Source organism: Trichomycterus rosablanca, chromosome 19, assembly GCF_030014385.1.
Source record: "Trichomycterus rosablanca isolate fTriRos1 chromosome 19, fTriRos1.hap1, whole genome shotgun sequence".
Taxonomy (NCBI): domain Eukaryota; kingdom Metazoa; phylum Chordata; class Actinopteri; order Siluriformes; family Trichomycteridae; genus Trichomycterus; species Trichomycterus rosablanca.
Genome location: NC_086006.1, coordinates 14,841,960 through 14,867,361, shown reverse-complemented (window position 1 = coordinate 14,867,361; position 25,402 = coordinate 14,841,960). Strand labels below are relative to the sequence as shown.

At 37.3% G+C, this 25,402-nt stretch overlaps 2 protein-coding genes across 4 annotated transcripts in view; both read left to right on the top strand.

Moving 5' to 3' along the window:
* Window positions 1-1,343: 1,343 nt before the first annotated feature.
* On the top strand, window positions 1,344-17,503 carry eif4e3 (eukaryotic translation initiation factor 4E family member 3). The gene is made up of 7 exons (XM_063016189.1): window positions 1,344-1,701; window positions 8,630-8,702; window positions 11,340-11,434; window positions 11,562-11,622; window positions 12,445-12,511; window positions 12,612-12,767; window positions 15,112-17,503. The coding sequence occupies exons 1-7, from the start codon at window positions 1,529-1,531 to the stop codon at window positions 15,156-15,158; spliced, it is 672 nt and encodes a 223-aa protein (XP_062872259.1). The 5' UTR covers window positions 1,344-1,528; the 3' UTR covers window positions 15,159-17,503.
* Window positions 17,504-18,192: 689 nt separating this feature from the next.
* foxp1a (forkhead box P1a) overlaps window positions 18,193-25,402 on the top strand; it is a 53,188-nt gene continuing 45,978 nt past the window's right edge. For 2 of the 3 annotated variants that reach the window (XM_063015472.1, XM_063015471.1), the window contains exon 1: window positions 18,193-18,357. The gene's annotated coding sequence lies outside the window, so the exon portion shown is untranslated. The remainder of the gene's footprint in view (window positions 18,358-25,402) is intronic. The other variant, XM_063015473.1, reaches the window with a different exon arrangement.

The following is a 25,402-nucleotide window of genomic DNA, read 5'->3' as shown; positions in this document are numbered from 1 at the left end:
AGCTCCCGGCTGAAACGGCTCTCCCGACACCTCATGACATACGCCTGTTTCTGGCGCACACTGGCCTTCCACTGTTGTTGCTGGCAGACTTCATGCACGCACGGAGTCCATTCTGTCACACAAGCCACGCTTGTAGTCTGTGCAACTTCCACATTATTCTCCAGATCCAAGCAAAGAACCATCCACCAGGGTGCCATTCCTGGGCGGCAGAGTTCCAATCCTGCTGGTGTTCGCGGGCAGCTGTTCAGTGAGTGTGCTGTTAAAAATAGAATAGTTGAAGCAAGGTGTGCAACCTTTCGGTGGGGCCTTTCTTTGCTGTGCAGGTGTTGCAGAAATGCACAAATAGCTTGACATCACAACATTAGCCTGGCCAGTAGCAATACTAACGTAGATGGTGGAGGGTTCCAGGTCTATTTTTTGATCACGGTTTTACACACACATGAAGGCTAGGGTAACCAAAAACACAAGAACAATGGGAATACTGTGCCTACTGGCTGTGCTGATCTAAACAGTGATGCACTCTGGGTAGCAGGAAGCCACTGGAGTTCCTCCACACCAAATCACGTGTTTATGGACCTTATATGAACCTTTTTTGCACAAGGGCAGAGCTATGCTGAAACAAGAAGTCCTTCTTAAAACTGTTGCCACAAAGCTGGAAGCATATCATTTATACTGTATAATTAATTTTACACACCAGTTAGCAATGGGTGTGACTAAAACTACTGAACTCATTAATTAATAGATGTGTCCACATACTTTGATAAAAATGTATGTTGCACTGATCTACTGACTGGTTTAATATCCTATTAAACCATTTTAAAACTGTTTTGGAGTTGGTGCTGCACTGCCACAGAGATCATAAGAACCTGTCTTCAATCATCATGTCTGGTCACTGTCTGTTAGAAATTTGGAATGTTCTCTCTGTGTCCATATACATTTCCCCCTAGATAAGCCTTTTTTTTACCTTTCTAAAACGCATATGAATTAGTCAATAAATGGGTGAGTGTGTGTTGTCCTGAAATGGTACCATTTTCAGGGTATATTACTGTGTAGGGCTTAGTGTTTTTGGGTGGTGCCAAACCAACCGCGTGCCTGATCAGTTAGTGTGCCTGCTTAGTGTAAATAAATAAATGAGTCAAATTATTTAGAGGCCGCTTGGTTTTATACACCTGTGGCCATGGAAGTGATTGGAACACCTGAATTCACTGAATTAGATGGGTGAGCGAATACTTTTGGCAATATACTGTAGTGTCTCAAAAATCGCACTTCACAGAGAGTCGGCTCGCAGCGTTCAAGTAAAAGAGTCGACTCAATAACTGACTCGGTATCACAGCACACACAGTGCTAACACGCACACTCTGAGCTCGGCGGCTGGTTGTTGTTGTTTTGGCGGTGACGCGGCGGAGCAGCCGGCCGAACAGCAAATGAGTCAGCAGCACAGACAGCGTCGCTTTCCTCAGATGTGCCAATAAAACCAGCTGCCTGGGCCAAACATTTAACGTCTATTTAGCGAAATATTGTTTAAAAAATGGCGGCACCCGCAGCCCCAAATCTGCAGCCGAACGCGGGAAGACGAAACAGCCCTGTAAGCTCTGCCGAGAACATTCACATCGACGAGAAAGAACTGGAAAACATCACGAATAACGTCGAGGACGGAACCTCTCTCCCTCTTCATTCTCCGTGGACCTTCTGGCTGGACAAGTAACTACTGTTTACCAACTCTACAACATTTATTTAACTGTGTGCTTTAATTAAACCGAGTTTTCTGTATTTGGTTGGTGTTTTCTAACAAAGGTTAGATATCCAGGCCCAGCTCTTCCACAAGAGCCAGTCAGGTCTGTGAACCTTGACTTCTGATATATAATTACAATTTTATTCTCTAACAAAACGTATAAAAATGACAGTTAATGCAGATGCGATGTGTTACAGAGCTTTACACTAGTTAATTTTTTACATGGAAAATCAGCTGGAACGAAGTTCGCTTGCCAAGCTAATCCAGACTCGTTTACTTTGATGTTGCTAGCTGTATGTAAAAGTAGGTCGACTCGCTCGTCACTCGCATGTGATGGGTTACCTCCAAAACAGCAAGCTAGTGTACTCAAAAGTGTGCCAAGATAGTACGCTGCTAACAATATGTACATTACAATATCTGTAGTATAAAGGAATACTGTTTTAAACGGAGCCTAAATTAATTGCTTGCCTGTCCAAATCAAATCATTGAACTTTCTCCAATTGGTACAAAAGCCTATGATCATTTAACCAACATGGCCAACAACAATATGGCCAAAAGTATGTGGACAACTGACCAGGAGCTTTTTGAACCTCCCATTCCAAAGCTTCTTTATTAGCAACTACAGTGGTACTTGTATCATCTTTGAAACTTGACGCCCTTCATCAAGAAATTTGTACCTTTAAACTCGACTTTTACCTTAAACTCGAAGTGTGTGTGACTGTCCCTTTGTTAACGTTTATGCTGTCCGTTTTACTTCAAATAAATGAGCGTTAAAAAAAATCCTGAAAAAGTAAATGTATTGAATAATGACACTATAAAGTACAAATAATTCCTCTTACATATTTTTTCTGCAACATAGTCTTTTTGTGTGTGTGTGTTGGAAAGCTTTGGAGACAAACATGGACTATTTTAATAACTCCAGAATTAGTTAGAAGCTAAAAATTTAATATGGTGATCGTAAAGAAGATTTGCCACAGGAATAAATTGTTGGCAATGAAATGTAATATATATATATATATATATATATATATATATATATATATTAGGGCTGTCGAAGTTAACGCGATAATAACGCATTAACGCGACCTCAATTTAACGCGATTAAAAAAAATAGTGCCGTTAACGCAGATTCTAGTTCATGTTGACACTTGACTGGTAGAACAAACATTTTAATGTCGGACTTGCCACCGTTTTTCATTTGCGGTTTGTTAACATAATGTAACCGATCGTGGTAGTGATGCACTTGCTTAATAAAGAAATAAATACACGCTATATTCACAAGTTGTCGGGAGCAGAACACTTTATTACACTTAATTAACTTCTTCTTCTGTACCAAATACCGGAAAGCTGAGTCAAGCACGTTAGTTCATGAACTATGGAAGCCCCAAAGGGTCAAAACACACTCACTTCGTGTAGAAACGTCCATCAAACCATTGTCACGATACAACCACAGAAAAGTCTGTTACAATAACTACGCCTTATCCCACCTAAAGCACCGCTGATCTACAGTGTTTGCTGATGGAGAAATTCTAACCTACAATCTGACATTTACTGCCTAATATGTGAGTGAATAAACTCCCTTACAGTTTTCTCTTGTCCCAGCAGTTTTTAACATCAGTACATTTAGCATAAAATGTGTTCACCATTTTAATTGTAACATTTCACTTAAAAATCCTTGTTTTCTATAACATTTACACAGATTTTTTTTAATGCGATTAATCGCGATTAACTACATAAAATTCTGAGATTAATCGCGATTAAAAATTTTAATCGTTTGACAGCCCTAATATATATATATATATATATATATAGTATATATATATATAGTATATATATATATATATATATATATATATATATATATATATATATATATATATATATATATATATATAGTATATATATATATATATATATTTTTTTTTTTTTTTTTTAATATAATAAATATATATATAGTTCCACGGTACCATGGAACGCATTAACAGGTTTCGCATACATCCTTATGGGAAATTACCTTAAAACTCAACGCATTTTAAACTAAACGCCACTCCCAGAACCAATTGACGTCAAGTTTCAAGATACCACTGTAAAAGACTTTACTAGAAAGACTTTTCACAAAAAATTGGAGTGTGACTGTATATACATACAATAAATACATACATTTTGCTTAGTTCAGAGCAAAGGAATAGACTGAGGAAGTAATCAAAAGTGCAGATTTAGAGTGATTGGAACTACGTTTGCATGTATCTAGCTGCACATAATGTTCTCAAACACTAATAAATTATTTAAATATCTAACTGTATCACTGTTGAATTAAATACATGCAGTTAGAGAAGAAAAAGGCTAATCCAGATTAGCACTTTACTTCTTTACAGCTGCACTCAAGACAAGAAGTCAGTAAACAGAGAAAGAATATTTACATACAAGTGATTTTAGAAGTCAGCATAATTAAAAAAAAAAAAAAGTCCATGTGTACTATTATTCAACCCCCAGCCTTTTGTTTTAATAACCTCTGATAAGCCATTTCGTAAGTTCTAACAAGCTTCTGTGACATATCTTATGGAATCTTTGCTCTTTGTGCAACATTTTAGCTCAGATTTAAATCTGGAGACTGAGAAGGCAACTCCAAAATATTTCATGATTGGAAGACTGATTTGGAAGTGTGCTTGGGATTACTGTTTGGATGGAAAGTCCAGTTATCACCAGGGTTCAGTTTCACCACAGAAGGCATAACATTCTTTGGCATTACTGTCAGTCCATGATGTCAGTAATGCAGTCAAGGTTGCCAGCAGCAGAAGAAAAACATTCCTGCATCATCACTGACCCACCTCCATGCTTGACCATAGGGGTAGTATTCTTCTGGTCATAAGCCTCACCCTTCTTTGCCAGACAAACTGCTTATCCATATGGCCAAACAATTCCAATGTTTATTTGTCATATTATAGAAGTCTGTCACAGAACTCTGCAGGCCTATTCTGTAGAGTGTATTCCAGTCAAGCCTTCCTGTGTTTCTTGGTCAGGAGTTGCTATAAAGTGATCATCTTATGGTTGTCACTGACACATTGGCCTATCCTTTATCATGTTCTTCAATGGTCAGTACTCTCCCAGAACCACTACAGAGTAGGTATTATTTGGGTGGTGGGTCATTCTTAGCACTGCAGTGACACTGACATGGTGGTGGTGTGTAAGTGTGTGTTGTGCTGGTATGAATGGATAAGACACAGCAGAGCTGATATAGTTTTTAAACACATCACTGTCACTGCTGGACTGAGAATAGTCCACCAACCTAAAATATATCCAGCCAATAGCACCCCATGGGCAGCGTCCTGTGAGCACTGATGAAGGTCTAGATTAGAAGATGACCAACTCAAACAGCAGCAATAGATGAGTGATCGTCTCTGACTTTACATCTACAAGGTGGATCAGCTAGGTAGGAGTGTCTAATAGAGTGAACAGTGAGTGGACACGATATTTAAAAACTCCAGCAGCGCTGCTGTGTCTTATCCACTCATACTAGGACAACACACATGAACACACCACCACCATGTCAGTGTCACTGCTGAGAATGATCCACCACCCAAATAATACCTGCTCTGTGGTGGTCCTGTGGGGGTCCTGACCATTGAAGAACAGGGTGAAAGCAGGCTAAAACAGTATGTAGAGAAACAGATGGACTACAGTCAGTAATTGTAGAACTTCAAAGTGCTCCTATAAGTGGAGCTGATAAAATGGACAGTGAGTGTAAAAACAAGGAGGTGGTTTTATATTATGGTTGATCAGTGTATAACACATACACAAATTAAGTGTTCCAATCCAATTTAAGACCAAACAGATGAGCAGTAGGTTTTAGAATCTGCACTATTATGAAGAAGTTGAATAGATGTGACTTGGCTGTATTAAAAATATCTTGCTACTCTAAAATACTATGTCATTAATTTTATATAATCATTTGATGTATCATTCAACTGATAAAGACTTCAGTTAAAGTAAAATCTAGCTCTGCAGAAAAGTTGTGATGTTGGTTGTCCACTGCTATCACCCATTTATCAGCCATTGGTGCAGCCAACCTTGGCAAAGTGGATGACGGCGTAGTGACATGACGTGATGTATTATATCTTGCAGGTCTTACAATTATGTTAAATCACTGCACTGTTTCTAAGCTAAGCATATAAATCTACAGGAAGTGCTTTTATGATTATCGTAAGCATGCAGAAAAGTCATAACTAATGCAGGAAAGCACATTTGCCATTAAATATTTCCTACAAAGACAGGGCAAGGTACGGAGCCCCTTAGGGGTCACTAAGGAAAAAAAATATGTGAAGACAAAATCCGTACCCTCAGTTTAGTAAACCGTACGCACGGTTTAGTAATCCGTACCCTCGGTTTAGTAATCCGTACCCTCGGTTTAGTAAACCGTACCCTCGGTTTAGTAATCCGTACCCTCAGTTTAGTAAACCGTACGCACGGTTTAGTAATCCGTACCCTCGGTTTAGTAATCCGTACCCTCGGTTTAGTAAACCGTACCCTCGGTTTAGTAATCCGTGCCCTCGGTTTAGTAAACCGTACGCACGGATTGTCTGCGCTACAAGTTTTATTGTGCGCCCACACCCCGTTTTACGGTAATACAGTTGCGAAGCATTGAAGAGAATAAAGCATCTTTTTACAGCTGGGGTGATGGGATAGCAAACTTATTAAAAAGTCAAATCAAAATCTTATCAAATGCCACCCCACAATCATAAATAACACGAGTACTCAGCTTGTGATTTGAGAGTATTTTACCTTAGGAATTTAGAATAATAGGATTGCAAACTAACGTAAAGTGAAATGTACAGTATAAATGTCTGAGACTCATAAAGTCAGTAAGTAGAAGTATTCTTTAAGAGTCTGATGGGGTGATTTGATAATAATTTGATTTGCATTTTACTTTACGTTGGTTTGCAATCCTATTATTCTAAATTCCTAGGGTAAAATAGTCTCAAAATCACAAGATAAGTACTAGTGTTATTTATTTATTTATTTATTTATTGTTTATTTATTGTTATTGATTTGACTTTTTTTTAATGTATACTTTTTGTATACATTATACATTATACAAATGTATAATGTACAACTTTTTAAAAAATATATATTTTTTTTGCTTTGAAAGGGTCAGTGACCAATCAGGTGGTCAATCAGACTAAACTTACTAAAAAGTGCAAGCTAAGAAAGTTTGTAAGTTTTATTTTAATCAAATAATAAAACTTAGATGCTCAAGTGAACATTTCTACAGTTTTATTGTAAGTGAAAAATGTGAAAAAAAAAATTTTTTAATAGCTATTGTACATACTGATATTTTAGTCTGGAACAATCACAAAAAAGTGAGTTTTTGGGGGACAAAGTGTAAAGAGAATTTAAATTACCTTGAATTACATCGTAATTTTAATTAATTCCACTAAAATAATTAAAGCAATTAAAGCTATGTCACACGTAGTTGCTTGTACAGTTGTATATGTTTTATATAAACAATAAAACTGCCTCTTCTCGAAGAACAACTATGACAGCTTTGAACAACAGTTTTGAATATACACAATATAATACAAATATAAAACAAGAAGAGGCACAGGTCAACTGCTGACCACTTCTTCACACTAACAGGAAACCCTAACACGTATGAGCACACTATTCTTATTTTACTCCTCCACCAATCGTTTGGGTGACAACAGGAGTTTATGCAACAAAGAGGAAATTTCCTATCTAGCCATCCCTGCCAGACATGAGTAATAATGACTGTTGAGCACCTAAACAAGCCTTTTACACAGCCTAGTCTTTGCTGTGGTGGACAAGCGCGTTAGACTGCTGTGCCACTGGAGTGCCCCAACAAGATAGCTTAAAATACCTCTTTTGCAGCTGCTTTTAACAACAGTGGGCAGAGTATAAAATCCAATTTTGTATGGTATAGAACAGAGATGGGGAGAATAAAGTTTGCAGTCTTATGTACTTGTTCGGGAGGTTTGAAGTAGCAGTAATTGGGCAACTAAAACGTGTAGAAGTTTGTTTCATGTAAAAGATACAAGAAAATATACTTTATTTGTCATATACATATGCAGTTGTACAGTACAATGAAATTCTTTCTCAGCATATCCCAGCTTGTTTGAAAACTGGGGTCAGAGTGCAGGGTCAGCGCCCCTGAAGCAGACAGGGTTAAGGGCCTTGCTCAATGACCCAACAGTGGCTGCATAGCAGAGCCTGGATTTGAACCGCCAATCCTCCGGTTGATAGCCCAAAGATCTACCCACTAGGCTACCACTGTCCCATTGATGTGTTTGCTTATTTTCAATTAGAAAGTTCGAAATGGAATTTGACTAGTTTTAATAGTCCAAACTTTTGCTTATGACTATTTTACACTACTATTGCAATGAAAGGTGTTTCAGTTTCAACAATTTGATTATCTTCTAACCTTTGTATACAATTGTTTATGTTGCCATTTTTATCTAATTTATTTAGAAATCTTTAGTACCTCTTCCTTTATCCAGCTGTTCCATGCTTACACCATGAAAGTTTTCCCTCAGGGTAAAATGTTGTCGAATAGCTGGTGCCGAAGTCCTGTTTACTCTTTGGACTGATCATTGTAAACAAAACAGAATAACACTGTGTAAATATTAGCAACAGTTATAGAACAACAGTTAGTTATTTAAAGCCTGTCACACATGACACTTCATCAGTGATAATTTTGACTAGCGTAACCACTTGTTGACAAGGCATAATGGTGTTTGTTAGCTCATATGGTGTTTAGATGGAACATAAGGTTTTTATTTTTAGTGCAGGCTGTTATGTAGAGCTGTTCAAAATAGTGCATTATATAATATGTCAGTGTTTATATTTGATTGTTGTATTGATTTTGTTTCTTTGCAATTCCAGATCATTACCAGGAACAACAGCAGCAGAGTGTGAATCGAACCTGAAAAAGATCTATACAGTACACACTGTTCAGGTACATGTTAATAGCAAAAGTACAGACAACTGACTGTGATGGTTTGATTTTGCTATTTCTAATGACCATGAAGCCACATCACTTTAAGAAGGTCCAGTAAAAAGTTTGGGACAAGTGGTATGAATACATTTATTTCACTTAAGACATACTGTTTTTACATATTTGAAATTATGTTGTTTTCTAATTATAGGGAAGATAGGTGTCAATTATGGCATGTTTGAGGTCACATTTATTTAGTTCAGGTATATACTGCATTTTAATAGCAAACATATATTACATGAAAGTGACCTAGAATAAAACAGAAACTTTCAGCACTGGCATGTGCACATCCTAATAGCTAGGCTACAATCATGTCTGTGTAGACAGCCGACCAGAAGATAGCAGCACTGAGAGATCCCCAAATCTTATCAGTAGTTGGCTAGCATATTTTACTGCTGTGCAACCCCAACCCAATCCCTTATTGAAAGACAAATATGGATCACATATATGGAGAATGAATTTGGACCACTTTATTTACTTGTAAAATCATGATACCATGTCAAAATCCTAACCATATAACAGTTCGATATTCTAACAGATTAAATCAAAATTTTCCAGATGTACTATACACACTATAACCCTTATGATGAAATAGAAAAGAAAAAAATGTCTTGCCCATGACTAATCACTTTGCAGATCATACACCAGCTGTTCTTTGAGGAATCTAATACTACTGCTGCATGGTAAAATCTTTTACCATGATTGGAAAGGTGCTTTTAAAAGGCATTTGAGTTAAAGATACGGAAAGACATGGATACAAAACACGATTTTAGAGGCTTTACTTCTCTTTCTGAAACCCTAAGGGTGTTATTAAAAAGTGGAAAGTGTATGGCACCACTAACACCAAGCCAGGAGAATATTGATCAGGGAAGCTACAATGAGGCCACTGACTATTTTTAAAGGACAACCTAACAAGAACCAAACAGCATACCAGCCAAAATATATGTTATACGCACTATAAAGCATAGTGTTGGCAACCTTGTATTGTGAAGGTGGTTCTCTTTAGTGGAGACTGACAGATTGGTTATGATTGAAAGGAAACTAAATTATGCAAAGTGACCCAATTTTTGAGGATAATAAAATAAAAAAAACTTCCACCATGACAGCAACCTTTCAAAAAACAAAACACTGATTTTATGATGGGAAGGTGAATGACATTCATTGGCACAGTCTGAGGCCTGACCTAAATCCAATCTGTAAATAAACTGGTGCAAGTTTAACTGCTGCTGCAAGTTTAACTTAACTTTTTTGCAAGACAGAATAGGCAGACATCCTCCAGGTGTAAAAGCTTATGGAGACATATCCGAACATACTATTGGCATTAATTATTATTATTATTTTGGGGATTTTTTTTTAAATTATTTTTTTAAATATAATTTAGCGCGTCCAATTTCACCCCATCAATCATCCTCTCACTAATACCGGTCCCTGCTCCTGATCGGGGCTGACGAGGCCGTTCCACGCCTCCTCCGACACGTGCACAGCCAATCGACCGTCTTATCACCCACACTTGACGAGTGCAGCGCGGCAGAGCACCGTGCACGGAGGATCACACACTCCACCGCACCCCCTCCCGTCTCCATGCAGGCGCCACCGACCAGCCAGCAGAGGGCGCAACCGCCCCAGTCCTGAGAGAGTATCCCCTCCGGTCTCAAATCCCGTCCCCCCACCTGAACAACATGCCAATCGTTGTTCATATAGCCGCCCAGCCTCGACCGGTGAAGGCAGAGCTGGATTCTAAACGACGCACCTTCGAGATCCAGCTCTGGTTGCAGCACGTGTCTTTACCGCTGCGCCACCTGAGCGGCTATTTTTGGGATTTTTAATGTTGTGTTACACACTTTGACATTCATGACAGAACAGGTAGTTACTCATTACACAAGATTCATCAATTAAAGTTTTAATGTCAAACACAGACAATTTTATATCTCCAATTAACCTCACTTGCCTGTCTTTGGACTGTGGGAGGAAACCGGAGCTCCCGGAGGAAACCCACGCAGACTGGCTGGCATTAAAGTATTTAAGTGGCTAAAACCAATTTCAAACCTATTTCATTCTAGTTTTATGTTGTGTACATTTTAAAAACTTTTGTTACTTGTGTTGTATGGCAAAAGGTGTAAATAAAGCTGAAATAGGTTGTAACATTTATGAGGTTTGAGTTTGGGATATGACGATTTCTATTTTTTATTGGCTTTGTACTGGGTGGCACGGTGGCTCAATGGGTAGCACTGTTGCCTCACAGCAAGAAGGTCCTGGGTTCGATTCCCGGGTAGAGCAGACCAGGTCCTTTCTGTGTGGAGTTTGCATGTTCTCCCAGTGTCTGCGTGGGTTTCCTCTGGGAGCTCCGGTTTCCTCCCACAGTACAAAGACATGCAAGTGAGGTGAATTGGAGATTCAAAAGTGTCCATGACTGTGTGTTAAAGACTTGAAATTATGAATCTTGTGTTACCTGTTATTACCTGTCCTGTCATGAATGTAACCAAACCAAAATCCTAATAAAAAAATAAAAAAATATTGGCTTTGTACACCCTACACCCTACAAAATCATTGTTAATGTTTGATTTATTTTAAGTACATTCCTTTTATTCCACCTATCAGAGCTTTTGGAGTGTGTATAACAACATCCCTCCAGTGTCCTGCCTACCTCTGAGGTGTAGCTACCACTTAATGCGAGGAGAAAGAAGACCACTATGGTAAATTTCTTTGAATTCTTACATATTTAGCTGAATTCTACTAAAATGTTGTAATATTTGGTTTATCTGTCAGTGGATATGAGTCGATGAGACTGGTTGTTAAATTGTGGCTTTGTTTAACATACAGGGAGGAGGAAAGTAATGCAAAGGGAGGTGTGTGGAAGATGAAGGTACCAAAAGAAAACACAGTAAGTAGTTTTTTTTTTTTAGCTCAGGTTAAGACATCTGTTTTTTAACCTTTAGGATGTTGGCTAACATTATATTATTGTCTCTTGTCCATTGCATGACCCTATGGCACAGTATATTTTAAATCTTTGTTCACACATTTAGTAGTAGTTCCGTTGCCAAGTACCCTTATAAGCATGTTAATTTTGGTTAGCTTTATTGGATTGATGACGGTGCTGACTGTTGATTGGTGAAATGCAGTCATCACACAATTGCCACTGGAGTAGAATACAGGTGCTGTATTTAAAATCCAGCTACAGTCGATTTTATTTTCTTGACTACTGCGAATTTTATTAAGCTCATATAAGAACTCATCAGTGTGTGATCAGAAGAGGAAGTGCAACAAGACCGCAAGTCTAGCATTTGAAATATAAAAAAAAAACCTTATTACCAGAGGTCAGCAAAGCGGTGGCATGAAAAAAATAAAAAATACAAACACTTAAACAGGTCTGCAGAAAGCAGACAAAACTTCTGTTGAATGCATTACAACATCCTAATTTCGGCTTCTTTTTGCCAACCAGCAGCAGATTCACATACAGAACAGTATCACATACAAAGTCAGGCTATGTTCTATGTGAATTCCCGACCACTCCTGTTGTCACCTCAACCTGTCCCGGTGGTAGCATATCGCAGTGGAAACAAGGAGAAATCTCACACAACCTTCTCTTCCCCAGACACAGCCAATTGTGCCAGTAGGGTGCCAGTCTGGTTGGTAGCAGTTCTAAGATACAAACTCAAGAGCTTGATATATTAAGCTGTATTGTTATTCCCTTTTTTCTCCTTAGTTAGCTGTATGGAAAGAGTTACTTCTGGCTACTATTGGTGAACAGTTTGCTGACTATTGTGCGTCAGGTAAGTTTAATGAAAAACATAAGATGGTTTATTTATTATACAAGGGAACTGTTTGATCTAACATTGTGTTATAAACACATTTCTTGACTTTTCTTTTTAGAGGATGAAGTTGTTGGTGTAAGTGTCAGCGTGCGAGACAGAGAGGACGTAGTTCAGGTTTGGAATGGAAATGCATGTTTCGCTAACGAGGCAAACGTCCTAGGAAAAATCTATGAACTCCTTCCTCAGATATCATTTAAAGCAGTATTTTATAAACGTAAGTTCCCACTGACCACTGTTTTATATTCATTATCTTCTTTTACTATATTTTTGGTTTTATTGAGTGCATTTACAATTATTACATAACTTTTTTTTTTTTTTTATCTCATTTTAGAAATAACCAGATTAATGAATTAGCAAAACTGAGAATCTACATTTTTGTTGTTTTTTATTTGGTTTGTTGGCTGCTAGTTTGCTTACAAGTTGCTTTACAGCTGAATGATTATTTTTAAGTTTTTTTGCAATGTGTAATTTTTATTGGATTTAGGTTTTTACAGTTGATTTGGAAATATTTAACCCCCCTATTGAAAAAGATATTATGGAAATAGAAAATATGAAAATACACATTAAGATTGGTACACACAAGGAACTTGGAATACACAAGTTTTAAATTAAGAAAAAGAAAAATCTATTGTTATTCAACCTCTAGCCTCAGTACTTAGTAAAACATTATTTTGTCTTGATAAAATAATAGGGTGGTGCAGTGGGTAGCACAGCAAGAAGGTCCTGGGTTCGATCCCCAGGTGGAGCAGTCCTTTCTGTGTGCATGTTCTCTCCATATCTGTGTGGGTTTCCTCTGAGTGCTCTGGTTTCCTCCCACAGTCCAAAGACGTGCAAGTGAGGTGAATTGGAGATACAAAATTTGTCCATGGCTGTGTTTGACATTAAAGACAATCTTGTGTAACTATCTGTCCTGTCATGAATGTAACCAAAGTGTGTAAAACATGACTAAATAAAATCCTAATAAATAAATAAATAATAAACTAATAAGCAATTTTGGTGTGTGCTAACAAGCTTCTGACTCCTCTCTTAGAAGGTAGATTAGCTATTCTAAACTGCACCTGGATATACAGGGGTTGGACAAAATAACTGAAACACCTGGTTTTAGACCACAATCATTTATTAGTATGGTGTAGGGCCTCCTTTTGCGGCCAATACAGCGTCAATTCGTCTTGGAAATGACATATACAAGTCCTGCACAGTGGTCAGAGGGATTTTAAGCCATTCTTCTTGCAGGATAGTGGCCAGGTCACTACGTGATGCTGGTGGAGGAAAACGTTTCCTGACTCGCTTCTCCAAAACACCGCAAAGTGGCTCAATAATATTTAGATCTGGTGACTGTGCAGGCCATGGGAGATGTTCAACTTCACTTTCATGTTCATCAAACCAATCTTTCACCAGTCTTGCTGTGTGTATTGGTGCATTGTCATCCTGATACACGGCACCGCCATTGGATGCACATGGTCCTCCAGAATGGTTCGGTAGTCCTTGGCAGTGACGCGCCCATCTAGCACAAGTATTGGGCCAAGGGAATGCCATGATATGGCAGCCCAAACCATCACTGATCCACCCCCATGCTTCACTCTGGGCATGCAACAGTCTGGGTGGTATGCTTCTTTGGGGCTTCTCCACACCGTAACTCTCCCGGATGTGGGGAAAACAGTAAAGGTGGACTCATCAGAGAACAATACATGTTTCACATTGTCCACAGCCCAAGATTTGCGCTCCTTGCACCATTGAAACCGACGTTTGGCATTGGCACGAGTGACCAAAGGTTTGGCTATAGCAGCCCGGCCGTGTATATTGACCCTGTGGAGCTCCCGACGGACAGTTCTGGTGGAAACAGGAGAGTCGAGGTGCACATTTAATTCTGCCGTGGTTTGGGCAGCCGTGGTTTTATGTTTTTTGGATACAATCCGGGTTAGCACCCGAACATCCCTTTCAGACAGCTTCCTCTTGCGTCCACAGTTAATCCTGTTGGATGTGGTTTGTCCTTCTTGGTGGTATGCTGACATTACCCTGGATACCGTGGCTCTTGATACATCACAAAGACTTGCTGTCTTGGTCACAGATGCGCCAGCAAGACGTGCACCAACAATTTGTCCTCTTTTGAACTCTGGTATGTCACCCATAATGTTGTGTGCATTGCAATATTTTGAGCAAAACTGTGCTCTTACCCTGCTAATTGAACCTTCACACTCTGCTCTTACTGGTGCAATGTGCAATTAATGAAGATTGGCCACCAGACTGGTCCAATTTAGCCATGAAACCTCCCACACTAAAATGACAGGTGTTTCAGTTATTTTGTCCAACCCCTGTAAGTGAGTTATTGGTTATAAGAGGAATGGAATTGCACCCAGTTTCGGGTGTATTAATACCTTGTACCCAGTGTTTCCCTTTTAATAAATGTCACAACCCTTGTTAAGATAAGGTGGTTAATGAATCCATGAATGAATTTAAATGCACTTTTTAAATTAGAATTCATTAAATAGATATTGTCTTTCTTAGCTAATACAATATTTATGTGCAGTATTCATGTTAACATCTGGTTTCTCTTTTAGCGCACGAGGAGCATCACGCATTCGAAGGCGGTCGTTCAAGACATTAGCGGACTTTGCACATTCAATGCTGTTTCCTTTTCAGCATCATGTCCTTTGACTGACTTTAGAAAATAGACTGAAAAGGAACAAGGAAAAACGAAAACAGCCTGATCAGAAGTGTTTTCTCTATTTTACCTTACAGGAACTGAATTCAATCATGTTACAGCTCTGTATTAATTTTAGACATTTTTAATTTAGGCAACATGTATTTTTGCTCTTTCTAATCATTATTTGACATGAGGTTGTTGGGTAAGATCTTAATAGTTCACATGCACGTAGCAAGTGAAATATTTTTTTATCACCACAACAATGTTGCCATGACATGTTTGTGGTTTTTTTTCTTTCATTTGTTTCATTATTGATGTTACCTATCGACCTAAATTCTGTTTGTAAAAGCATGTTGTCTTTGTATTGGAAAATTTCTTAAACCACAAACATTTAGGTATTTTTGGTTAGAAAATAGTTCCGGGGCTTCTAGAGTTTTTATGCAGGCATTGCACATTTTTTTATGGCATAAATTCCAGACTTAACCCTGTTTGTCACCTTACTAATGTATAAAATGTAACTCAATAATAAAGTGTACACACTTTATTATTGTCCTAGAAAGGGGAGTCTATTATGCAGTAGGCTGCTTACATAGTTCTACAGTGCTAATCTGGAAAGAACTAAAATGAATTTATTACCTTTGTTTGTAAGTTTTGGGAACATATTTTGTTGATTTTATGAATATAACCCCTGCAGCAAACTATTTCAAAATATGATACGTTTGTGTAAATATTTTTTTCCCTACATTTAAAAATCTACATTTATTTTTAGCGTGTGCAACTATTTGGACACCCTAATAGGCCAGTGCTTAGTAGAACTCTCTTTGGTAAAGATCACTACTTGCCAACTGCTTTTTGTAGCCAAGCAGGAGTCTTTTTAATCCTGTTTCAGGTTTTTGTTGGTTCTTCAGATACTTTGACTGAATTTTTGCTTTGGCACAGTTTTTATGCCAGATGCCTTTTCTGACACAACTGTCCTATCTATCTGGGCTTGGGACCAGCACTAAGAGTGCACAGATGTGTGCAAGAGTCAGGAGTTTAAAGAATCAGGAATGTTTTCACTGATTTTTTTAATGACAATTCTAAACATGCTTGATGAATTATACTTTTTTCACTACTTTATCCTGGTCAGGGATGTGGTGGATCCAATTTCCCAGAATCAGTGGGCACAATGCAGAAACACACCCAGGACAGGATACCAATCCAGCACAGGGCATTGGTCATTTATCCCATCAGACATAGACGATAGCAGCGCTGGGGATTCGAATTCCTACAACAGTGGGTTAGCGCAATTTGTTGCTGTGCTTGAATGGCGATAATAATGTGAAATGTAAAATAACTTAATATTAGCAGAATGTTTTTTTTAATAGTTTGCTGCGATAAGTATTTATGTTTTTTGCATTTAAAAAAAATCAACAAAATATGTTTGGCTTGATTTGCCCTGCTTTTAGAATTTTTCCTACAGCTATGGTAATTTGTGTGCTGGTTATACACCCCTCTCTATAGCCATGTTGTGGAATTGGTATCTTTATAAATTTGGTTTTATGCTTTATTAAGTTTTTGAACGATTGATGAACGACTGCTGTCGGAATACTTGCTTTCTAACAAGACTGTGTCTAGTATGTTATTATGAAACTGACAAAACCTGTGTATACATTTGAGCAGATTGAATGTGTTTGGTTTTAATGCACCAAAGACATTTTCACCTCCACCACCATGCTGTAAACATCTGAAAGCATGTCCTCATCTATGATTTAATACGGCACATTGGAGGCAATGTCTAAAGAATTACAGCAAGTGTATTTACATTTTGTCAGTGTTTCAGTCTTTTAAGACTAACTAATTTTAAACCATCGGTTTTACTGTTTCGAACGATCATTTTAATATTTGTTAAAATTGAAAGCTATAATACAATTTAGATTTACTAATGTGAAAAAGCACTAAAAGCACAATTATAATTTTGCCCTGTAAATTGGACGTGGAATATGTGCATGCAGTTGGTCATTTATATAAGCAGCTTTTCCTGTGTACCATGAATCTTTTTATGAGATGTGAGTACAGAAATGGGGATGTTTATTTTTTTGGGTGGGGATGGTACATTTTCATCAGTAAATCCAGGTTTCCTGGTCAGAATGTGAGACCTCAAGACTGATTGTCATTTTCTGTAAAGGTGCCTTGTGTTTCCCAGGGTTTAACCATAGAATTTTTTGTTTTATCTCTGTGTATTTAATCAGTTATAATGTAAATTGTTTTTGCTTATAGGTTTTGAACATTGAATAAAGAAGATGCTACTTTTAATGACATTGAAAGGTCTTCATTTATTTTTGTACGAATAATCCGGTATATTGTAGAATACGTTTGTCACTAATAAGATAACCACTATAATTGCAGTGTAACGTTTCACCACATGGTGGCGCCCAACGCTTTAATGTCATGTAGGCTTTTGCTTGCTGGTTTTATTGTACTTGCTTTGTTAAAACGAAACAGGTTTTGAACTGTAATAACTTGTAAGTAAAAATTATATTACAAAGTTATTATTTTTTTTATAAACGTTTTTTTATTTCAACTTCATTCACGTTTTAAAGTGCTGATTTGAGTAGCAACCTCTAACCCATGCTTAGGAGCGCTCATATAAGACGAAATGTTAATAAAGTTAATAAATATCAAAAAAATAAAGTATTATACTAATTCTGTAGCTCTATTACTAAAAGTCGTTCATCTCACACACAAAAATATATAATGAACGTTATGTCGATGCACTGTTTTACAAGGCTGCCACGATACTGTTGTTCTGGTTCTGTGAATGCAACGCAGCAGGTGGATGTGACGTCACAAATGTACAACTTACAGCAAACTTAAAGTCCATGTTTACTTTTAAAATGTTTGATACATAGTTATACAATGTTTGTGTTTTATCAATATAAAGATTTATTCTGTCTTAATATTTTGTGTAGTTTCCGAGTTCGGTTGCATAGTTCCCGAAGCGGAGGAATACATTGTTTACATTGTGCTGCGTCCTTTCCTACCCGGGCGTATCACTCACTGATCCAGTAGTGAGAGCTGCAGCGCGAGCTGCGAGTGGATCTCTGGTACCACTGTAGGTAACGCGAATTAAAGAAACTTTTTCTCATCAACTTTTCTCAATTGAACACACATTATTCTGGTGAGTTTTACACTTGTGTCTTTAATTTTAATGTTTATCTTGCTTTTAAGCTTAGCAGGGCTGGCTAATGTTACGGGTAGAGCATATGCACTGACTGAAGAGCTAACAGGCTAACTGGAACTACATTGTTAGCTAAACTAGCCAATGGGTTACATCTACCCAGAGTGTAATTCGCGGTTAGTGATGAATGAATGTTCATAGAAGTGTTAGAAATGTTTATTACATAAAATAACGTTTTAAACACCGCTCATTACTGGTGAACACGTGAACTGCTCTGAAGAAGTTGAAAAAACATAGTTGAAGTTAGCAGGTAGTGTGCACAGATAGTTGTGGAAATCAGGACAGAACCACGAAGGCACTTACTAACCTATTTTACAGCATCATTTTACTAACTTTTTTTATATTTTATGTACTAGCTACGTTGTGATCAATCGTAGTTTTCAGTTAAAACATAAAGAGATCTAGTTTCTTATTCATATTATCTTGTTCATAATTTGTACCAATAATTTTTAATATTTCAAACATGTTTTAGGTTTGTACTAAGTGCGTACAGCTTGTTTTAATGGATATTTTTAGTATTTATTTGAATCAATAGAAGATTTTTAAAGTAAGTTTATTATTAGTATGAATTTAGTATGACTTTTAAGATGACATGTATGTATGTATGTATATATTATTTGAGTAGCACTTTTTACATTGAACATTATTTCAAAGCAGCTTCACAGATTCCAGAACCAAAAAAAAACGTGGTTTGTCAGGTGGCATCTCTTTACTTTTTTTAAGTCTCTCATTTTGCCTTCCCTTCTCTCTGGTGCCTTATTTAATTTTAGAACTGATGATCCAAGAGCACTGAACTGATTTGTATGTTTATAAAACAATAATAATACAACAAATGGCATAATAAATTAATGTTACTGTTGAAGGTAACACCATTATAGAATTCCACCTCTAAGGATTGATGTTATTTGTTTCTTCTGTGAAATATCTTTTTAAAAAAGGGATTTTAGAGACTTTGTATATGTGCTTGGTGGCACGGCAACATATGTAATGATTGCAAATTAATATGCAATACAACCTACATCATATGTTATTGTATCACACTGTGCCCTTGGTTTTCATAAAGCATATATGTCAGCGCCTTGGCTAAGCAGCAGGAGCTGCTGTTCTAATGTCGAGAAAGTTATTCTCCCTATCCAGACACAGCTAATTGTTACTGTTGATCAGCCTTTGACGCTTCTAAAACTCAAACACTGGTTTCTGGTGCTGGGCTACTGCTTTGGACCTTAGGGCCACCTAATAAACAGTGTCAGATTTCATTTTTATTTGGGGTAAACTTGAAGTGTAGATTTTGCTGCGTTGTTGAAGTAGATTGCATTTTCTCACAGTTTTGATGGCTGTAACGTCAAAACTTTGAAGCTGCGTGTCCCAAATAGGCTTTTAACTTAGATAGAACATTATAATTCTCATGTCTCAAAGTCACTTGTATGAAGTGGCTGTTAAATAAAAAATTGCATAGACTCCCACCTAAAGATGCTTGTCAACATTCAAATGACTTTCAGCCAGGTGTTGTGTAGCCTAAGGAACTGGGATCTCCAGACTCAAGCTCTTAACTTTGAAGCATTCGTTCTAAAGATTTACCATTGAGCACAGACGAGAAGTAATTTTAACTCTACAGTTAAAATGACCCCCTTTCTCTTTGTGTTTTTGGATAGTATGTTTTGCTGTCTTCATTAGTTTAATTGTTTAAGGTTAATTAACTTTTTTAGTTTAGTTTTTTTTTTTTGCTTACGGAAGATATTCGAGGTCACAGTGAAAATACAGTTTTTTTCTAAGGGCTAATACAGAAATTATTGATGTATTTGAATATTGAGAAAATGCTTATTGATAATGCTTTGTTGAAGCATTCTTCATATTCAAACAGACTTTAGGTCCTGAATCTTTTTAGGGTGTGCCTTTGCAAGGGTTTTGGGACATTTTAGACACTTCAACAGGCTGTATTGTTTGCTTCTTAAGGGAGTGTTTGATGACTTTGTAATGTTTACAGTGTGTATGAGTGTTGTGATTGTGGGGTGGTGGTTTTCCATGGTCTGATTGTAATATCATATGTAGCAAATGTGCAGTTTTCCTGCTGATGAATTCCAGTCTTTCCCAAATATGCTTTAGTGAATTTGTCTTGCTCTCCTCAATTAGCTTTTAAAGGGAAAACATGAAAGTAAACATAATAGGAAGTATTATTTTTATTTTTTTTATTTTAAATACATTTTGTGTGCTTTATTTATTTACACTTTTGATAAAACCACTTAAAGCTAAAATGGATCTCTTGGTAATAACAGTTAAAAATAGTCTTGTAGGTTCCCTATTTCAATAACTCAACACTTAGTATAATGTAATGTTATATGCTGTGTGACAGTAAAACACATCTGCTGGTAGTTTTGCATCAACCACAGTCCATCAGAACTAACAAGTTGAAAGGACTGCTTGACACAATGTCCAAGTGCAGCAATGTTCATAGTGTATTAGTTTTTACATTGGCTTGGGTTATACAGTCAAAATCCTTTTTCTTAGTTGTATTGTATGTCACAATAATTGTGAGTAGCATGGGATACTAGCTGTAGAAATATGTGCCTGTATTTTATCAGTTGTGCTCTTCATATAAAACTTTAAATGTTCATTTAAAATGTCATTTAAAATAATCTATGTCTAGTAAGATCTTGTTTAGTGGGGCTAGCTGGGAGCTTCAGTGCTGTAATTCTTCTGTGATGAGTTTGCATTTGAGGGATACACACTCAGAGCACTTTATCAGGAACACCCTTTGATATGTACATTTATTAATTGTTTTATAAGCTGCTCCTACCATAATGATGAATAATGAATGTTGTGTGTACAGTTACAGATTGTATATGTTGCTCTGTACACTTTGTCACTTCCTTGTACTTTATTTATGAATCAAAAGGGAAACTCACGGATCATATACAGTGCCTTGCAAAAGTATTCAGCCCCCTTGAACTTTTCAACCTTTTGCCACATTTCAGGCTTTAAACATAAAGATATGAAATTGTAATTTTTTGTGAAGAATCAACAACAAGTGGGACACAATCGTGAAGTGGAACGAAATTTATTGGATATTTTAAACTTTTTTTAGAAATAAAAAACTGAAAAGTGGGGCGTGCAATATTATTCAGCCCCCTTGCATTAATACTTTGTAGCGCCACCTTTTGCTGCGATTACAGCTGCAAGTCGCTTGGGGTATGTCTCTATCAGTTTTGCACATCGAGATACTGAAATTTTTGCCCATTCTTCCTTGCAAAACAGTTCGAGCTCAGTGAGGTTGGATGGAGAGCGTTTGTGAACAGCAGTTTTCAGCTCTTTCCACAGATTCTCGATGGGATTCAGGTCTGGACTTTGACTTGGCCATTCTAACACCTGGATACGTTTATTTGTGAACCATTCCATTGTAGATTTTGCTTTATGTTTTGGATCATTGTCTTGTTGGAAGATAAATCTCCGTCCCAGTCTCAGGTCTTTTGCAGACTGCAACAGGTTTTCTTCCAGAATGGTCCTGTATTTGGCTCCATCCATCTTCCCATCAATTTTAACCATCTTCCCTGTCCCTGCTGAAGAAAAGCAGGCCCAAACCATGATGCTGCCACCACCATGTTTGACAGTGGGGATGGTGTGTTCAGGGTGATGAGCTGTGTTGCTTTTATGCCAAACATAACGTTTTGCGTTGTGGCCAAAAAGTTCGATTTTGGTTTCATCTGACCAGAGCACCTTCTTCCACATGCTTGGTGTGTCTCCCAGGTGACTTTTTATAGATATCTTTGAGAAATGGCTTTCTTCTTGCCACTCTTCCATAAAGGCCAGATTTGTGCAGTGTACGACTGATTGTTGTCCTATGGACAGATTCTCCCACCTCAGCTGTAGATCTCTGCAGTTCATTCAGAGTGATCATGGGCCTCTTGGCTGCATCTCTGATCAGTCTTCTCCTTGTTTGAGCTGAAAGTTTAGAGGGACGGCCGGGTCTTGGTAGATTTGCAGTGGTCTGATACTCCCTTCATTTCAATATGATCGCTTGCACAGTGCTCCTTGAGATGTTTAAAGCTTGGGAAATCTTTTTGTATCCAAATTCGGCTTTAAACTTCTCCACAACAGTATCTCGGACCTGCCTGGTGTGTTCCTTGGTCTTCATGATGCTCTCTGCGCTTTAAACAGAACTCTGAGACTATCACAGAGCAGGTGCATTTATACGGAGACTTGATTACACACAGGTGGATTCTATTTATCACCATCAGTCATTTAGGTCAACATTGGATCATTCAGAGATCCTCACTGAACTTCTGGAGTGAGTTTGCTGCACTGAAAGTAAAGGGGCTGAATAATATTGCACGCCCCACTTTTCAGGTTTTTATTTCTAAAAAAAGTTTAAAATATCCAAAAAATTTCGTTCCACTTCACAATTGTGTCGCACTTGTTATTGATTCTTCACAAAAAATTACAATTTCATATCTTTATGTTTAAAGCCTGAAATGTGGCAAAAGGTTGAAAAGTTCAAGGGGGCTGAATACTTTTGCAAGGCACTGTACTTCATATACTTCATTCACTGCGAGGCTGGGTGTGTATCACCATGTTCGAATGTTCATGTTTTCTGTTACACATTCTGCTAGCTGTGCTGCTGGTGGAAATCTTGAAAACCATACACAATATAGACAGTGTTGGCTGACAGTATTGACAGTGTATTTACAAGCACTTTAGTATGAAATGTTTTTAAGTTTAAACCAAAGTTTTGCCAGTCAGTGGTGCTGCAAAGCCATAGTAAGCGATTTAAGTACTAGTTACCGTGGTATTGCTCTCCAAATGCAAACTCGTTCTCCTTATTTTGCAGCTCACGTGACGCCAAGACGTATTTGTTCTTATGTGATGTTACTGCTTTTAAGATAAATAAAACAGTTCAGGGTGTTGTGAAACAGTGACAATAGGTTTTTCCCTGCCATGTCTGTGCATTGCTTTTGACTGTCTCATACGAACACTTTGTCCTGTTGGTGGCGCTTTCATAAGGTCTACGACCAAGTGAGTTGTAGTTTAGTCAGATTAAATTTAATTGAATTGATTAGACTGTCACATTTGGCTCTGGAAGTTTAGCCTAATATTCATTGTAATCCATTCATTCATTCATTCACCCATGCAATTTTTGCTGTCACTGCCTGCCACACAACCCTCCAGCATAAACCCCCATGCGTAAAAGTTAGGTGTTCATTTTATCAAATGCTGCTTTTTTTCTCCCAACATGTGTTTGGTGGTTGTGACCAAAAAAAACGTCCATCCAATTTGTACTTTATCAGTCTATGGCACTTGTTTTGAAAAAAGGCCTTTGGCTTATCTAGCGGTTGTTTCGCATTTCAGACACTTTTGTGTTGGGATCTTAGGTATAGTTTTCTTCTAATGACTCCATGCAGATCATGTTTGTGCAAGCATTACTACACAGTAAAATGGTTTACCACCACTCCTATGTAATTTACACTTAATGGTTAGGCCTATATTTTAACAAGCTTGCTAGCAAGCTGGAGGTGCTATGATACCTTTTTATAGTCTCGTTCTTTGTCAATTAGCTTTATTTTAAGTCTTTTTGAGACTTTTACACATGCCACAAATTGTTTTTATATATTTGGAATTAAAGTAACTGTATTTTTCATTTGCCGAAGTTTCCAGCAGTGTTGCCTTATTTTCATTTCAAAAATAAACAAAATATGTTGTTTTGCCAGGGGTGTCCAAACATTTGTATAACACCTGGAAGCAAGTGTTTGGTTGACATGTTTATCTTTAATCTGCATGCATCACACAAAATCACACACTGTGTTAAAATAAGTTAGAGTCTGGTGAGCATTTTTTTTCTGATTTAGATTTTTGTTTACATGTAAATTAATGGTGTTGCGGTCAGCATGTCAGCAAAAGTTTAATGGCACAAATAGCCCTGCTGATTTAAAGCTCTGTACTGCTTTAGTTAGTGCCATCTCTGTGTATTTGTCCTCTCGTAAAGATTTGGCTAAGGAATATTACATATTCGTTTACACATTCACTATATTTGTTTATGATGATCACTGGTGACCAGTTTTGTGCTAATTAAATAATAAAAACACTATGAAACAAACTGGTTGGTTGAGACCCGAGAATACAGGTTTTCTAAAACAAAATGGTCGAGAACCGAATTGTTATGGGAGATTTTCGAGCACCGAGGGTTCCCTGTAAATGAGTTTTTGCTTGCTTGCTCCTGAGAAATGAAATAGTTGTTGCATACTAGAGATGTTAAGTACTAGGGAATACTTGGATATTTGAGTGTTGAAAAGTGTTATCAGTGATTAATCATGAATAGATATTTTGATAGGTGAATCAACAATTTCTTTTTCTTTTCATCAAGTTCAGTTCATCAAGTATTACACAGAAAAACTCATTATGTACTGTCAGTCATAACTAGATATGACTTGCATGCTGATTTGATTGAAGTGGGATAAAGAATTCTGAAATACTTTATTTGTACATCCATACCCGCAGATTATCCGCACTATATGCACACTTCTGATTGTGCTTGTAGATGAAACCTGTCTGTAACGCGGAAAACTATACTGATGTTTATGAAATGTAAGCAATGATAAACTTATATCGTGCTTATGTTATTTTTGCTGGTGATTTATTATTATTATTATTATTATTCACTTTGCATTTAACTCTTAAATGCATTTTGTGATCATCCCTTTAAACATTAACTGGCATAAGCCTAGTGCTTTTTTCACAACACAATATAGCACATGATCAGTGCTGGACATTAAAAGCACAGTTTAAAGGTTTTATTTACCTTTAAACACTACATAGCTAAAATTATATGGACAGTTGACCTTAAGCTTGTTGAAAATCCCATTCTAAAATAATGTGCAGTGATACAAGGCTGACCTCTTCTTTGCAACTACAACAGCTTCTACCTAGCCTTCAAGGCTGACTGACCAAACATAGCATAAAGAGTAATGAGCCTAAAACACCACATTTAAGGCATATT